This window comes from Oncorhynchus nerka, linkage group LG2 (genome assembly GCF_034236695.1).
Source record: "Oncorhynchus nerka isolate Pitt River linkage group LG2, Oner_Uvic_2.0, whole genome shotgun sequence".
In the NCBI taxonomy this organism is placed as follows: domain Eukaryota; kingdom Metazoa; phylum Chordata; class Actinopteri; order Salmoniformes; family Salmonidae; genus Oncorhynchus; species Oncorhynchus nerka.
The window spans coordinates 51567540-51585481 of record NC_088397.1 but is presented as its reverse complement, the minus strand read 5'-3'; the positions used below and the strand labels follow the sequence as shown (position 1 = coordinate 51585481).

At 42.8% G+C, this 17942-nt stretch overlaps 1 protein-coding gene across 4 annotated transcripts in view; it reads right to left on the bottom strand.

Moving 5' to 3' along the window:
• LOC115137254 (sema domain, immunoglobulin domain (Ig), short basic domain, secreted, (semaphorin) 3Fb) overlaps positions 1–17942 on the bottom strand; it is a 95093-nt gene that overhangs the window by 36151 nt on the left and 41000 nt on the right. For all 4 annotated transcript variants that reach the window (XM_029673471.2, XM_065027830.1, XM_029673487.2 and 1 more), the window contains exons 3-5: positions 2376–2536; positions 1872–1934; positions 234–353 (exon numbers count right to left, since the gene is read on the bottom strand). In XM_029673471.2, coding sequence (XP_029529331.1) covers positions 234–353; positions 1872–1934; positions 2376–2536 — 344 coding nt within the window. The remainder of the gene's footprint in view (positions 1–233; positions 354–1871; positions 1935–2375; positions 2537–17942) is intronic.

Here is a 17942-nt window from a genome sequence, read left to right as displayed (position 1 = left end):
GTAAACTTCCGACGTCAACTGTTTTCCTCGTGTCACTATTTCAATTTTGTATGACATTTTGATCTTTAACTCTGCATTGCTGGAAAAGGGCCCATAAGTCAGCATTTCACAGTCTACACTGAATATGATGAATATACATTTGATTTGATTTTACAGACAGAGCCATATGCTCCCTCACCTCTTCATTATGTGAACACAGACTCAATGTATTCAATAAGGTGTGGAGCTCTAACCTGCGGTTTGCGTCCACGGTTGACGTAGGTGCAGATGGGGTTGTAGGCCCCAGTACCACAGACATACAAGTGGGTCCTGTTCCATGGCTCAATCAGACGGATGAAGTTCCCACACTCGCCCTGCATGGGAACAAACATAGACAGACATGAATGGATTATCAACATGTATGATAATACCTATATACAACATAAAGCATATTACAAGAGGCAATTATCTTTAACATCAATGGAAATGTCAATATATTAGTGTGCCAGTATAATGCCAGTATAATCTATTTATCCACACCCTACACTGGCAGATGGGGAAGAGTGAGACTAGTTGGTGCCAGTCCTGCCCTGTCTGTTTGTCCAGACACAGCGGAACCAGGATTTTACAGGGCCAAATTAAATCCCCGTAGGTATATGGGGCGGCAGGTAGTCTAGTGTTTAGAGCATTGGACTAGTAACCGAAGGTTGCAAGATTGAATCCCTGAGCTGACAAGGTAAAAATCTGTCATTCTTCCCCTGAACAAGGTAGTTAACCCATTGTTCCTAGGCTGTCATTGAAAATAAGAATTTGTTCTTAACTGACTTGCCTAGTTAAATAAAGGGAAAAAATATGCCCTTCAACTGGGCTTCATAATAGCGCTAGATGGTTTTTGCGACTGCGCTTGAAGAAACTTTCTAAGTTCTTGAAATGTTCCGTATTGACTGACCTTCATGTCTTAAAATGTCAAGCCCTGACCTTAAATATCTCTGTTTTTCTATATATTTTGGTTAGGTCAGGGTGTGACTAGGGTGGGTACTCTAGTTTTTGTATGTCTAGGGTTTTTGTATGTCTAGGGGTTTTTGTATATCTATGTTGGCCTGATATGGTTCCCAATCAGAGACAGCTGTTTATCGTGGTCTCTGATTGGGGATCATATTTAGGCAGCCATTTGCCTCATTTGTGTTGTGGGATCTTGCCTATGTATAATTGCCTTGGTGTACATCAGTAGATTCAAGTTTCGTTTGTTGTTTTGTTAGGTGAGTTTCAGTTTATTAAAATTATATGGAACTCTACTCACGCTGCGCCTTGGTCTCATCATTATGACAAACGTGACATAAAGTAATGATGGACTGTCGTTTTTCTTATTTGAGCTATTCTTGCCTTAATATGGACTTGGTCTTTTACCAAATAAAGCTGTCTTCTGTATACCACCCCTACCTCGTCACAACACAACTGATTGTATCAAACGCATTAAGAACAAAATAAATCCCCCAAATATATTTTTTTAAAGGTACACCTGTTAATTTAAATGCATTACAAGTGACTACCTCATGAAGCTGGTTGAGAGAATGCCAAGAGTGTGCAAAGCTCTTGTCAAGGCAAAGGGTGGCTACTTTGAAGAATATAAAATAAAAAAATAACACTTTTTTGGTTACTACATGATTCCATATGTGCTATTTCATAGTTTTGATGTCTTCACTATTATTCTACAATGTAGAAATGAGTAGGTGTTGTCCAAACTTTTGACCGGAAATGTATATGTATATATATATAGATGGATAAATATAGAAAATACATTACTACATATTACAGGTGGCACAAGTCACCTGATCTGAAACATAAATCCTGAATTAGTTGTGTGGAGATCGAGAGTCAACAGAAATACTTACATTGGTGTCCTTCCCACTTAGAACACACTCAGTCTTCCTCTGCTGAGAGACAGGCCAGTGGAGCTGAAGGCAGGGGGGGAACAAAGGTTATTTTATAGCAATAACCCAACACATCGCACAACCCGTTCAACATCACTGGACTTTATAGATGTGGGGCTAAACCTGCCACAGGGTACCATTAGCCCCCTTGGAATGGTCATATCCAGATTTTGTTTTTACAGTGTTTTACAACCCCTGTCTCCAGAAAATAGTGCAGTCCAATACAAACTGTAGGCGAGCTAATCAAAATGTCAGACACAGGGCAGCGAAATGAGACATATGACCCTCGGGAGCCGTTTTTGAGAGCTGAGGCAAAGGGTTAGCCTCACCCCGGATCATAGAGCTCTGGAGATGAGAGAGGGGAGAGGGGGGAGGAGAGGTGAGGGGAGAAGGGTGAGGGGAGAAGAGGTGAGAGTAGGTAAGAGAAGGTGAAGAGATACAGGGTTCGTGACTGTAAGGTCTTACAATGAGCGGCTCCTTGTTGATGTCATGCAGGTCCAGGGACAGGATGTAGTCCTTACTGCCAACGTACATGCGGTCGTGGTCCTCGTCCATACGCAGGATACGGTAGTCAGACGTGTTGAGCAGGTAGGCAAAGTGTTGGGCAGTGCCGGTGGACCTCAGCTCTGCAGAGAGGAGAGGGGGAACAAGAGAGCAAAAATATCCATTAGGGAAAGACAGCTGCTGTACACAAACATATTAACACACACATGCAGTCTCAACTGAGACATTCCACCCCTGTCCTGCATACCCATGTGGGGTTATGAGATGTTTTTTTTATCAACACTGTTGAAACCCAATACAGTCGGTCAGTGACAAGTGCTAGAGAGCGTCTCATTGTGTTGCCATCTCAATACTGTTTTTCCTCCATATCTCTGTTAAATACCGGCATGGACATCTGCCAAGGATGCTTTTCTCTGGTCATCTGAAGGTCTGAGTGGGTCTTCTGCGGCTACATTAAGAATGCAGTTGACAGACATTCCTGTGTCAAGAGTAACAGGACCCTTCCTATAGACCCTTCCCTGTGAGACTTTGTTTGATACGTTCTCCACGGTTCAGCAGCCATGTACAGACAGGGCAGTGCTGTTTGAGAGGCCCACTGTCTCTCCGCTGCTCGGGCCCGACACCAAAGATAAACAATCAATGGGACCCTACAGTGTAGGGCTTAGCAGGGTGGCAATCATATACTGCTGCTTGACAAACATTGCAGTTTTACTCAATAAGCTTCTACTGAACTAATTTAGGAGTCCACCAAAAAACAACATCTCCACAATGCCACAACTATGGTAATTTTAGTGGTTAAATTGTGGTCAGGAAAAAATAGTCGATGACAGATAGGAAGGATGTAGATCTAATTCAAGTATTTGACTGTTTACATACTATATATCAGAACTAAGGTATGTCTGCACATAATCAGAGGATCAACTTCAAATAAAATGGTCCTGTTGTATCACAGCTTCAAATGGTCCTGTTGTATCACAGCTTCAAATGGTCCTGTTGTATCACAGCTTCAAATGGTCCTGTTGTATCACAGCTTCAAATGGTCCTGTTGTATCACAGCTTCAAATGGTCCTGTTGTATCACAGCTTCAAATGGTCCTGTTGTATCACAGCTTCAAATGGTCCTGTTGTATCACAGCTTCAAATGGTCCTGTTGTATCACAGCTTCAAATGGTCCTGTTGTATCACAGCTTCAAATGGTCCTGTTGTATCACAGCTTCAAATGGTCCTGTTGTATCACAGCTTCAAATGGTCCTGTTGTATCACAGCTTCAAATGGTCCTGTTGTATCACAGCTTCAAATGGTCCTGTTGTATCACAGCTTCAAATGGTCCTGTTGTATCACAGCTTCAAATGGTCCTGTTGTATCACAGCTTCAAATGGTCCTGTTGTATCACAGCTTCAAATGGTCCTGTTGTATCACAGCTTCAAATGGTCCTGTTGTATCACAGCTTCAAATGGTCCTGTTGTATCACAGCTTCAAATGGTCCTGTTGTATCACAGCTTCAAATGGTCCTGTTGTATCACAGCTTCAAATGGTCCTGTTGTATCACAGCTTCAAATGGTCCTGTTGTATCACAGCTTCAAATGGTCCTGTTGTATCACAGCTTCAAATGGTCCTGTTGTATCACAGCTTCAAATGGTCCTGTTGTATCACAGCTTCAAATGGTCCTGTTGTATCACAGCTTCAAATGGTCCTGTTGTATCACAGCTTCAAATGGTCCTGTTGTATCACAGCTTCAAATGGTCCTGTTGTATCACAGCTTCAAATGGTCCTGTTGTATCACAGCTTCAAATGGTCCTGTTGTATCACAGCTTCAAATGGTCCTGTTGTATCACAGCTTCAAATGGTCCTGTTGTATCACAGCTTCAAATGGTCCTGTTGTATCACAGCTTCAAATGGTCCTGTTGTATCACAGCTTCAAATGGTCCTGTTGTATCACAGCTTCAAATGGTCCTGTTGTATCACAGCTTCAAATGGTCCTGTTGTATCACAGCTTCAAATGGTTGTTGTATCACAGCTTCAAATGGTCCTGTTGTATCACAGCTTCAAATGGTCCTGTTGTATCACAGCTTCAAATGGTCCTGTTGTATCACAGCTTCAAATGGTCCTGTTGTATCACAGCTTCAAATGGTCCTGTTGTATCACAGCTTCAAATGGTCCTGTTGTATCACAGCTTCAAATGGTCCTGTTGTATCACAGCTTCAAATGGTCCTGTTGTATCACAGCTTCAAATGGTCCTGTTGTATCACAGCTTCAAATGGTCCTGTTGTATCACAGCTTCAAATGGTCCTGTTGTATCACAGCTTCAAATGGTCCTGTTGTATCACAGCTTCAAATGGTCCTGTTGTATCACAGCTTCAAATGGTCCTGTTGTATCACAGCTTCAAATGGTCCTGTTGTATCACAGCTTCAAATGGTCCTGTTGTATCACAGCTTCAAATGGTCCTGTTGTATCACAGCTTCAAATGGTCCTGTTGTATCACAGCTTCAAATGGTCCTGTTGTATCACAGCTTCAAATGGTCCTGTTGTATCACAGCTTCAAATGGTCCTGTTGTATCACAGCTTCAAATGGTCCTGTTGTATCACAGCTTCAAATGGTCCTGTTGTATCACAGCTTCAAATGGTCCTGTTGTATCACAGCTTCAAATGGTCCTGTTGTATCACAGCTTCAAATGGTCCTGTTGTATCACAGCTTCAAATGGTCCTGTTGTATCACAGCTTCAAATGGTCCTGTTGTATCACAGCTTCAAATGGTCCTGTTGTATCACAGCTTCAAATGGTCCTGTTGTATCACAGCTTCAAATGGTCCTGTTGTATCACAGCTTCAAATGGTCCTGTTGTATCACAGCTTCAAATGGTCCTGTTGTATCACAGCTTCAAATGGTCCTGTTGTATCACAGCTTCAAATGGTCCTGTTGTATCACAGCTTCAAATGGTCCTGTTGTATCACAGCTTCAAATGGTCCTGTTGTATCACAGCTTCAAATGGTCCAAATGGTCCTGTTGTATCACAGCTTCAAATGGTCCTGTTGTATCACAGCTTCAAATGGTCCTGTTGTATCACAGCTTCAAATGGTCCTGTTGTATCACAGCTTCAAATGGTCCTGTTGTATCACAGCTTCAAATGGTCCTGTTGTATCACAGCTTCAAATGGTCCTGTTGTATCACAGCTTCAAATGGTCCTGTTGTATCACAGCTTCAAATGGTCCTGTTGTATCACAGCTTCAAATGGTCCTGTTGTATCACAGCTTCAAATGGTCCTGTTGTAGCTTCAAAGTCAAAACCTGCACAACATAGTTTCAAATAACAAATCCTTCTGATATAGCAAAAGGGTAAAAATAAGTTTATTAATATCCATGTTTATGCAGGACCTGTTTCTAAACTGGTCACCCTACTCTGGGAAAAAAACATGCCTCCATAAAGCCAAAGAAGGTGTGTGCTGGTTTATATTCAATCCCTGTTTGAACAGGGTGAAAAATACATTCCTATCTGGTTATCTGACTGTCTCTCAGGAAGTTATCTGAATACCAAGACAAGACGAAAGCCATCCCCATGTCCCCCATCAAACCACAGGACCTTAAAATAAACTCCATCCACAGACGTTTCTCAACATACTTACCATGGAATCTGATATTACCAGTCTTCCATACCGTATCTAAATTTAACTCTGGGTTACGTCAATAATCAACGATTCATAGCATTAGATTTGCTATATTTGTACAGTTTGATTTAATAAGAGTGTCTGCCAAGGGTCTGTTTATAGGTCATCTGTGTGATTGACAGCTGTCGAGGCCCTATGCATAAGAGCTGCGACATGTGGTCTCACCCCGTGATTATTTGTGTTTGAGAGTTGGGTTGAATGATGAGTCCCCAAACTACACCCCTCTGTATATCATTGGCTGTGTGCTACTGGATGTGAAGTTTAACACACATGCACATGTACACACACACATACACACATACACACTTGCAGACAGACAGACAGACAGACAGACAGACAGACAGACAGACAGACAGACAGACAGACAGACAGACAGACAGACAGACAGACAGACAGACAGACAGACAGACAGACAGACAGACAGACAGACAGACAGACAGACAGACAGACAGACAGACACAGACAGACAGACAGACAGACAGACAGACAGACAGACAGACAGACAGACACTCCAGGGGCCAGTTTAAGCCCTTTCTGAACCAGTTTGTCAGCAACTCCTGAGCGTATGTTTGTTTTCAGAGAGTAGCTGAATGTAACCATCTGTTTGGTGAGGAGGGAGTCAGAGCACTACAGAGCAACAACAGACTCTATAGAGCTCTCCGTATCCAGCTCCAAAACATATGTAATCGAAGCCCATAATCATCTGACAACGGACAGATAATGGAGTCATAATGTACACTAAAGCGTGGTGACAAACCAAACATATGACCCTTTTATTAAACATCTATAGCTAGCTAGCCATATTTCCACAAACCAAAAACCTTAAACATCCATAACACTTGATATAAATACTGTTATGCATTAGATATTCATATTTAGATCATATTGTTACACATTAGATATGCATATTTGGATGATATTGTTATACATTAGCTATGCATATCTACATAATAATCCTTTTATGCATTAGATATACATATTTACATAATAACTGTTATGCATTAGATATACATATTTAGATAATAATACTGTTATGCATTAGATATACATATTTATATAATATTGTCATACATTAGCTATGCATATCTACATAATAATACTGTTATACATTAGATATACATATTTACATAATAATACTGTTATACATTAGATATACATATTTACATAATAATACTGTTATGCATTAGATATACAGATTTAGATAATAATACTGTTATGTATTAGATATACATATTTATATAATATTGTCATACATTAGATATGCATATTTAGATAATAATACTGTTATTTACATTTACATTTAACATTTACATTTAAGTCATTTAGCAGACGCTCTTATCCAGAGCGACTTACAAATTGGTGCATTCACCTTATGACCTCCAGTGGAACAGTAGTGCATCTAAATCTTTTCAGGGGGAGGGGGGGTGAGAGGGATTACTTTATCCTATCCTAGGTATTCCTTAAAGAGGTGGGGTTTCAGGTGTCTCCGGAAGGTGGTGATTGACTCCGCTGTCCTGGCGTCGTGAGGGAGTTTGTTCCACCATTGGGGGGCCAGAGCAGCGAACAGTTTTGACTGGGCTGAGCGGGAACTGTACTTCCTCAGTGGTAGGGAGGCGAGCAGGCCAGAGGTGGATGAACTTATGCATATATCTTATGCATTAGATATACATATTCAGATAATAACTCCCTCCCCTTGTTAGTGAAAGAACGTTCTCTAAACAAATACAGAACGTTTACTAGGCTGCGTAGAAAATCATATTCCATCTGTTCCTTAATGCTCCTGTGGCACTGCAGTTAAAGCATTACTAAGAGGAAACTACTGTTCCTATACTAGCATTAGAGGCCATTTTCCCGGTGATTTGGCATTGAGCTCATTGTAATCCCAACATGCCACTTAGGGATCTTGTCGTATCAGTCAGAGAAATTGAACTTTCGTTGGGTCTCGTTGGGGGTAAATACACAAGGGAAAAAATAAGAGGAAATCTGAAAGGAAAAGTCTGCCAGCTACTGTACATTATCCCCTGCTCTCCTCTCCCCTCCTATCCCCTGCTCTCCTCTCCCCTCCTATCCCCTGCTCGACCCTCTGCTCAGACAGACAGAAGCACTGGGGAGTGTGCTCATATTAAATGTTGATCCAGGGCTCATAATGGCGGGAGACTGGGCTCAGCTACGCCACCCTGCCTCAGAGGTCAGGCCACCTGTGGAAACAAGCCCAGGAGGCCTGGAGAGGGACTGGACAAACACTGAGACACCATCAGCAAGCTAAGGCACACAACGACAGAGGGGAAAACGTGCATGATCAAGATTTTTAACCAGGCTACTTCATTTGCTGTCAAACCATTTGACAAGCAGAATGAGAGATTTGGTTGAGTTTGGAGGGAACAGGGTGCCTCATACCACATGATTATTTTTCTTATTTTTTCTTACTTCATTCAAGACTACCATATATATAGCCAATCTAAGGCCTATTCCAAGAAGTGCTGGTTCTCTCTATATTACAGGACAGGTGCATGATCCCCAACAGTAGAGGGAGTGAAGCAGCAGGAATTTGACCTGTGCAGGGCAGGTCAGGGGAGTTTTAGTACAGGAAGAGGCTCAAAACCTGAACTCCTCTGAGTCATCCGCATTAGGGCAGGACGCCATTTTCACCACAGTTTGGAGTTCAGGAGACCCGGAGCAACATAAGAGCGTATATATTAGAGGCAGATCAGCTCTTAAAGTAGTCCATTACTGCGTGTGGGTTTTTAGCTCTCTCTGGGGGGCCTGTAGGACAGAGGGGGGCTTTGTTTCGGGAGTGGACAAGTTCCCCCAGTTGAATGGCAATGGCTCTATTAGTGGGGAAAGTTAGACTTCCTGTTGCTGGTGACGGAACCTGATCCGTGTACTCCTGATCCCTCAAACACACACTGAAATGAACGTTACTCCCAGGAGTAATGGTGCACAGAGAGGAAGTTGATCCCGTTGTAGCTTGAGCTGAGAATTGTCAGTAAAGTCGTTGGTGGCGGTCCTGTCCTTCCTCTCTAGTCTACTGAACAGGGACAATCCTCTTACCGCCGTCTGGATATCTCTAGATGGTGCCCGCTTCCCATTCTATTAGCAGAAAAGGTTATGTTAGTGGATGTAGCTTGGAGTCATGTAAGATGAAGCCCAAACCCACTGTTTCTTAATAGCCTATTCTCTGGCCGATGCCCCAAGTCCCTAACTCCTGAGCCAGCCACCATACAGCCCAAACTCAAGCTCACAGTCACACATGACACATTGACACATGTTAAGAGGGAGCAACAGGTTCAAATGCATATGTGCACTTCACTATGTTGTGAAATGGCCACAGATTTGATTTCCCCATCTCTAATGGTTCAGGGTAAGCCATAAGGACTTCCTCTGGGATTACACAGAAACGGGCCAGAGAGCCAATCCATGTTTCTGGTGGCTAAAGGAGGGAGGCAGAAATCAAAGGGGGAACTCAGAAGCCCCACAGTCAAACAGGATCAGTCCTCCTGAGAGAATACTTGGCTACTGACAATGAGATCCCTTGGCTGCAGGCACGCATGTTACCACATACAGGTAACTGGCAAAATAAAGGAAACACTTGAGTAAATGAGGGTGTCAGTCACCAGATCTCGCCCGAATTGAACACTTATGGGAGATTCTAGAGTGGAGCCTGAGACAGCATGTTCTACCACCATCAACAAATTATGGAATTTCTCATGGAAGAACCATCGAATAGAGTTCCAGACACTTGTAGAATTTATGCAAAGGCACATTAAAGCTGTCCTGGCCGCTCGTGGTGGCCCAATGCCCTATTAAGACACTTTATGTTGGTGTTTCCTTTATTTTGACAGTTACCTATAACTCACCATCTTCAGTTAATTGCCCATGGGTTTAGATTACTTTTTTCTTTTTTTTGAGCATGAAAATGCTGAGTTCAAGGGCATATATTCTTGAGATCCCCTGGCAAAACTGGACATCTCCATTTCAAGTTTTTGTATATTTATACAGGTTAAAGCTGTCTTATATAATATACTGAAGAAAAATATATACGTAACATGCAACAATTTCGAATTTTACTGAGTTACAGTTCATAAAAGGAAATTAGTACATTTAAATAAATACATTAATACATTAAGTCACATGACTGGGCAGATGCTCAGCCATGGGTGAGCTTGGGAGGGCATAGGCCCACCCACTTTGGAACCAGGCCCAGCCAATCATAATGAGTTTTCCCCCATAAAAGGGCTTTATTACAGACAGAAACAATCCTCGGTTTTCATCAGCTGTCTGGGTGGCTGGTGTCAGACAGCTGGTGTCAGGTGAAGAAGCTGGAAGTGGAAATTCTCTAGAACGATATGAGGTTGCTAATGGTTGAGAAATTAATTACATTCTCTGGCAACAGCTCCGTTGGACATTCCTGAAGTCAGGATGCCAATCAGCTCACAGCCCTCAAAGCTCATCACTAAGCTAAGGACCCGGGGACTAAACACCTCACTCTGCAACTGGATGTTGGACTTCCTGACGGCCCGCCCCCAGGTGGTAAGGGTAGGTAACAACACATGTGCTACACTGATCCTCAACACAGAGCCCCTCAGGGGTGCGTGCTCAGTCCCCTCCTGTACTCCCTTTTCACTCATGACTGCACGGCCATGCACGACTCCAACACCATTATTAAGTTTGCCGATGACACAACAGTGGTATGCCTGATCACCGACAATGACGAGACTAACATGGTCCAAGCACACCAAGACAGCCGTGAAGAGGGTACAACTAAACCTATTCCTCCTCAGGAGACTGAAAAGATTTGGCATGGGTCCACAGATCATCAAAAGTTTCTACAGCTGCACCATCGAGAGCATCCTGACGGGTTGCATCACTGCCTGGTATGACAACTGCTCGGTCTTTGACCGCAAGGCACTACAGAGGGTAGTGCGTACGGCCCAGTACATCACTGGGACCAAGTTTCCTGCCATCCAGGACCTCTATACCAGGCGGTGTCAGAGGAAGACACTAAAAATTATCAAAGATTCCAGCCACCCTAGTCATAGACAGTTCTCTCTGCTACCGCATGGCAAGCGGTACCGTAGCACCAAGTCTAAGTCCAAGAGGCTTCTAAACAGCTTCCCCTACCCTCTTTTATGCTGCTGCTACTCTCTGTTATTATCTATGCATAGTCACTTTAATAACTCTACCTATATGTACATATTACCTCAATTACCTTGACTATCCGGTGCCCCCACACATTGACTCTGTACCGGTACCCACTATTGTTATTTTACTGCTGCTCTTTAATTATTTGTTCATTTTATTTCTTATTTTTTTCGTTGGTATTTTTCTTAAAACTGCATTGTTTGATAAGGGCATGTACGTTAGCATTTCACTGTAACACCTGTTGTATTCGGCGCATGTGGCAAATAAAATTTGATTTGAATTGCATGCTTCCTCAAAACGTGAGACATCTGTGGCCGTTGCGTTGTGACAAAACTGCACATTTTAGAATGGCCTTATATTGTCCCCAAGCACAAGGTGCACCTATGTAATGACCATGCTGTTTAATCTGCTTCTTGAAATGCCACACCTGTCAGGTGGATGGATTATCTTGGCAAAGGAATGCTCACTAACAGGGATGTAATCAAATTTGTGCACAAAATATGAGAGAAATAAGCTTTTTGTGGGTATGAAAATATTTTTTTATTCATCTCAATAAACATGGGACCAACACTTGACATTTTGCGTTTATATTTTTGTTAAGTATATAAATGCACAATCCACTCAAATAACCAAAATAACCAGAACTTGTAGATTTATAATTTAGACTGTATTAATGAATCATGTTTTGTGGTGGGTTTAGAAACATGAGCACTTCCTCTCATTAAGGACAGATTACCGCATCTACCATGATTTAAGAGTGTATTTACTTTCCTGGCAAATCTACAAGATGAATGAGGCGAATGATTGAATAATGGAAAATGTTTGACTGTATGGTTAACCATAACAAAGGGGGAAAAAAATACTTCTGGCACCCAACTGTGCGGCTCACATTAGCTACATGAACCTGATGTGGGTGTTCCACCCAGCTACATACAGTGTTTCTCTGGTTTCGAATTGGGTAAATTAAAAGTGTGGGCCCTGCCAAAGAACGACAGAACAGGGCATGTTGCTGCATGAAGACTGCCTGTGTCTCTGCAGAGGCCTGGAGGAAGGGGAGGGTGGCAGAGTGGAGGGAAACAGGGTTGGGGGGCTGAATAGTTACATGGAATCTGCCAGATTGAAGATAGGGGCAGGGATTGCAAAAATATCTGGTTTTATACCACATGAGCCATCTAGGTTCTGTGGTTTCCGTTTTAAAAATGACAGTCTCTCCTTAGTGGAATTGTAGTGAGTTTTAAGGCTAGAATACATGCAGTAACATCAGTCTATCCAGTTAAACCATATTCATTCACTGGGACATATTTATTGAAAAACAAACAATGTGATTTGGATACACTAACACAAGCCTGTACTACTACTACTAGAGGCCCGAGGCCGTTTTCAGCTCCTTGGAGCGAGGCGAGGTGTGTGAGTTCACACACACTGGAGTGGCAGTAGTGATAATTAGGGTGTTTAAGAGGGGGGCGGGAGAAGTGGCATGCTCACTCACATGAAAGGATGTGCATGTCAGAAACTGGGGTCTAATATTTTTTTTAAGCTGTCAATGTCGTGAAGAAAAATGGCAAAGTGGTCAACACTACTCCTTTACGCCCACTCCGTTTCAACACCAGTGGACGGGATCTCAACCCCTATAGATTTAGGACCTAAGGAAAAACCGAACGCCAATAGCAAGGGCAGAATGAGCTGCCGTGTTGGCAGTTCTGTCCAATTTTTACGAGGTGCAGTAATGTGTCAACCAGGCAACGGTGCCACAGGTTTAACAGATTTACCCGTCATCCATTACCTTATGGAAGTCTAAGTCAGACATTCTCATTAACGTCTGTGTTATTCTTCTCTCCCTGCCATAATTAGGAAGTGTCTGCTGCCTGTAGCCCTGTACATATAAGAAAGGCTCAGTTGTTCTCAGGCAGAGTAAATGTCAGTGGTTGGTTAGGCCTGCCAGGGGTAGGATGGACCTGGGAATGGGCTCGGCGCTCAGGCTCTGCTATCTGGAGATCAGAGCTACAACCATTCACTGTGCCATTCTGTCACCGTCTAGTCCAAATTGTAAGAGAAAAACATGATGTGGCAGCTTAATGCTGCCAAGAAGGTTCTCCTTCACGGTTCTATTGTAAACATGCTTCAACTAGTTTAAGGACAAATATGAGAAAATTCTGCATGCAGCGTTTTGGTTGATTTATCATCTAATAATAGATTAATCTAATCATCATAGCCACTCAAATAATGTGAGAGATTTGTATGTAATCAGAGTTTTTCAGGAAGAGGTAATCAGCTGTTAATGAGCCAGCTTGTGTTTAACTCTGGAAATGCAGTGTGATATTTAGCGGTTGGGCGTGAATGAATTTGCACCTCACTACCAAGTGTCAGGACAAAGCAGTAAAAGTAAATGTGATGAGGCAGTTAACTGGTACACCCTCTGAAACAACCACCGCGATACTCTAAGAGCGTTATCGGAGTATGTGACCTCGTCCTACCAGAGTAAGATGCCACCATAACCATAACCGTGGGGAATCCAGTGTAGTTTAGTTACACAGATATGGTCCATCTCCAGATACCTGCATGTCTAAGACCGGTTGTTAACTTTCTCACAGTGACTTCCTGTTAGTGCTGAGCGATTAGTGCTTTTTGAGCTCGGTTTGGATTCGGTTAGATTATTCACCTCCCTCTGTAACTGGATCCTGGACTTCCTGACGTGCCGGACCCAGGTGGTGATAGTAGGTAGCAACACATCTGCCACGCTGATCCTCAACACTGGAGCTCCACAGGGGTGCGTGCTCAGTCCCCTCCTGTACTCTCTGTTCACCCACGACTGCATAGCCAGGCACGACTCCAACACTATCATTAAGTTTGCAGACGACAGAACAGTGGTAGGCCTTATCACCGACAATGACGAGACAGCCTATAGGGAGGAGGTCAGAGACCTGGCCGGGTAGTGCCAGAATAACAACCTATCCCTCAGCGTAACCAAGACTAAGGAGATGATTGTGGACTACAGGAAAAGGAGGACCGAGCAGGCCCCCATTCTCATCGACGGGGCTGTAGTGGAGCAGGTTGAGAGTTTCAAGTTTCTTGGTGTCCACATCAACAACAAACTAGAAACACACAAAGATAGTCGTGAAGAGGGCATTCCCCCTCAGGAAACTAAAAATATTTGGCATGGGTCCTGAACCAAAAGGTTCTACAGCAAGGCACTACAGAGGGTAGTGCGTACGGCCCAGTACATCACTGGGGCTAAGCTGCCTGCCATCAAGGACCTCTACACCAGGCGGTGTCAGAGGAAGGCCCTAAAAATTGTCATAGACCCCAGCCACCCCAGTCATAGACTGTTCTGTCTACTACCGCATGGCAAGCGGTACCGGAGTGCCAAGTCTAGGACAAAAAGGCTTCTCAACAGTTTTTACCCCCAAGCCATAAGACTCCCGAACAGGTAATCAAATGGCTACCCGGACTATTTGCATTGTGTGCCCTCCCAACCCCACAAACCCCTCTTTTTATGCTGCTGCTACTCTCTATCTATCTTATATGCATAGTCACTTTAACTATACATTCATGTACATACTACCTCAATTGGGCCGACCAACCAGTGCTCCCGCACTTTGGCTAACCGGGCTATCTGCATTGTGTCCCACCACCCACCAACCCCTCTTTTACGCTACGACTACTCTCTGTTCATCATATACTGTATGCATAGTCACTTTAACCATATCTACATGTACATACCACCTCAATCAGCCTGACTAACCAATGTCTGTATGTAGCCTCGCTACTGTATATAGCCTGTCTTTTTACTGCTGTTTTATTTCTTTACTTACCTATTGTTCACCTAACACCTTTTTTGCACTATTGGTTAGAGCCTCCAAGTAAGCATTTCACTGTAAGGTCTACTACACCTGATGTATTCGGCGCACGTGACAAATAAACTTTGATTTGATTTGATCTCCACTACAGTGGAACAAGATTAAGCCTGACACCACCACTGACATCCCCTCAGTCCCAGTTTGCACACATGAGCCACAGGGGAGCCTCTTCTAATCAGCAGCCCAGAGCCTACAGGGTCTTTGATTAGCCTTTAACAGCTCCTTTCAACACGACTTCTCTTCATGTCAAACATTAACAGGAGTTATTTGGCTTTGAGTTGGCTGCATGCGAGGTGACACATGTAAAAAGAATGCCCGTGTGATTGCTGGAGGTTGGTACTGTAGAGAGTATGAGTTAGTGGAGGCTCCTCAGTGGAGGAAGGGAAGGACCATCCTACTCAGTGAATTTCAGAACAATTTAAATAGTGATACATTAACAATGTTATCCTTTTTAGATAAAAATCATTCTAAATATAATCACGTCAATAAATAAGTGATTGAAACCCAATGTTTTGTTGCCGCAACAGCACTCTCTGGGAAGCAAAATTGTGTAGCCGGAGGACATCTATTTTCCATCCTCCTCTATATATATTGACTTCAATAGAAAACCTACGAGGCTTACGGTTCTCACCCCCCTTCCATAGACTTACACAGTAATTATGAAAACGTCCTATCAGAGCTCTTGCAGAATGAACTGACATATTGTCCATCCAATTAAAGGATCAGAGAATGAATATAGTACTGAAAGCATAGCTAGCACTGCAGGGCATAACATGTGGTGAGTAATTGACTCAGAGGGAGAAAGACAATAGTTGAACAGTTAAAAAAAAAATCTATTCAAAAAATAAGAAGAAGCAGCAGAGCGAGAGAGAGAGCTAGCTATATTCTGTTGTATATTTTACACATTCACTTACTTAGCTATCTAATGCAGCTAGCTAACTACTCTGAGAATAATGTTAGCTAGCTGGCTAAGGCTATCCAACACTGGAACCAAAGATTTTTATACCTAACCCAAGATAGACCACAGTCTGTCATCTCCAATGGGAACAAATGAGTCATAGAACATGCAATGAGAGGTGTAGAGCCAAGCAAGAGCTAGCGTTCTAGCATGTATTTGCATGTTTCTGTTCGGGAACACCTACTCTGTGAAGTGAGAGATGCATTAAGTCAATTCGCCATTGCACTCCTTCTAAACAAAACTTTTGTTTTTACTTTGGCAAAGTAACTTAGTCCACTCTGTTCATAACAGATTCTAGTTTTGGGAACAAAAAAATGAATTGAAATCAAATGTTTCATTGATGATGTAACTGCTAAACTGTTTGATGTACATTGTACTGCGTGATTGTAGTGGGTTTACTAGCGCGTTAGTTCTAGTAGCTAAGTTGACTATGGTTTGGCTTGGAAAGGTTTTTTCGCCTTGTCACAGATAGCCATTGTGTTGTGCACTGAAGTCCACAAGCGAATGGGTAAAGGTGAGAGGAAAGCGTGTAGATGCGAGAAGGAATTATACAATGAGCAAAGTGATGATGCTGTTTGTATGTGGCTGCTATGAAAGTGAACTTTGTGTGCAGGTGATCAGGGGCATATTCATTCTGCCAATTCTGAAAAATGTTTCTTAACCGGAAGCAAACAGAATGAAGTGGGGATAAACACACAGATAAAAATCTGAATTTGTCCAATAGAAACTCCAATAAAAACCTGAATGAATTTGCAACTTTTTGGACTAATCACTCTGTCACTTCGATTACTCCAATTTGTTAAAAACTGTATTTCGTAGTAGTCTAAACCTATCGATGTTACATTTAATGGAATATGAATGACAGTCATCCAATATGATGTTATAGAAATAAGATCATTCTCATAAAACAAAAATGTCCTCCCTACTCTTAAACAGCACCGACCGCCACTGGTATGAGTAGCTGTGCTACTTAAATGAAAAGGAATGATGATAAGAGCATGGGACACGGAAATACAGCAGCTGCTGCTTACTGAGCTAGTGCTTCTAGAAAACCACTGAGGGTTAAAGCATAATGGACAGGGTCAGAGTGGCTGGCAGTGTCAGATCAGACAGCAAATATGAATCACCAAATAACGTAGATACAAGAGCACGGCTTCATGGTTAGAATGAGGAGATACTGTATGATCAGTCTTCCTTGGTGATGCCTTAGAGGCCAATGGAGAGGGGGTGGTAAACTCATGTTTTTGTTTCTCAGTGGTGTGGTCACGTTTCCCTGCACACTGTATTTTAGTATCTAAGTGTAGAGACAGCCCGGCGCCTTGTTGCTGGAGAAGCAAACAAATAGAGACGTGACAGCATGCCTGTGTCCTGTGCTGTGTGTGTTACCTAACTGCTGTCTCTTACATGTGGAGCTAGAACCGAAACCTTTGCAATTTCATTTTATTAGTGGCCTGTGTGAATACCAATACTCTACTTAATTTCTAGCTTCTCCTGCACGAAACCTGTATATACAGCAAGAAAGCCATGCTAAAGCGAATCCTTAGGCATCTTTGATTTGACAACTGCACAGGGTACTATATCATCCCACCCCATCTCGCCAGCTGTCCCACAATAATGCATACATACCCAGGCATTCACGGCATGCTGTTGATAGTCTCTTGCATAGAGCTCCCTCAATATTAAAAAAGGTGTGAACCCGGAACTGCTTAAGAATGTCTCAAAGCATGGTGTGTGAGTGTGTGTGTGTCACATGAATGTGCATTACCAGATGAAGATCATTAGTGTATAGCTCTGACCCCACAGAGTTCAGAGGTTGTGCTGTGATGTCCCTCTATGCCTCTGACACATCTCTGTTTACCACCATCGCCACCTCATTATCACCCCCGACCCCGGGACTCACCTACCCTATAA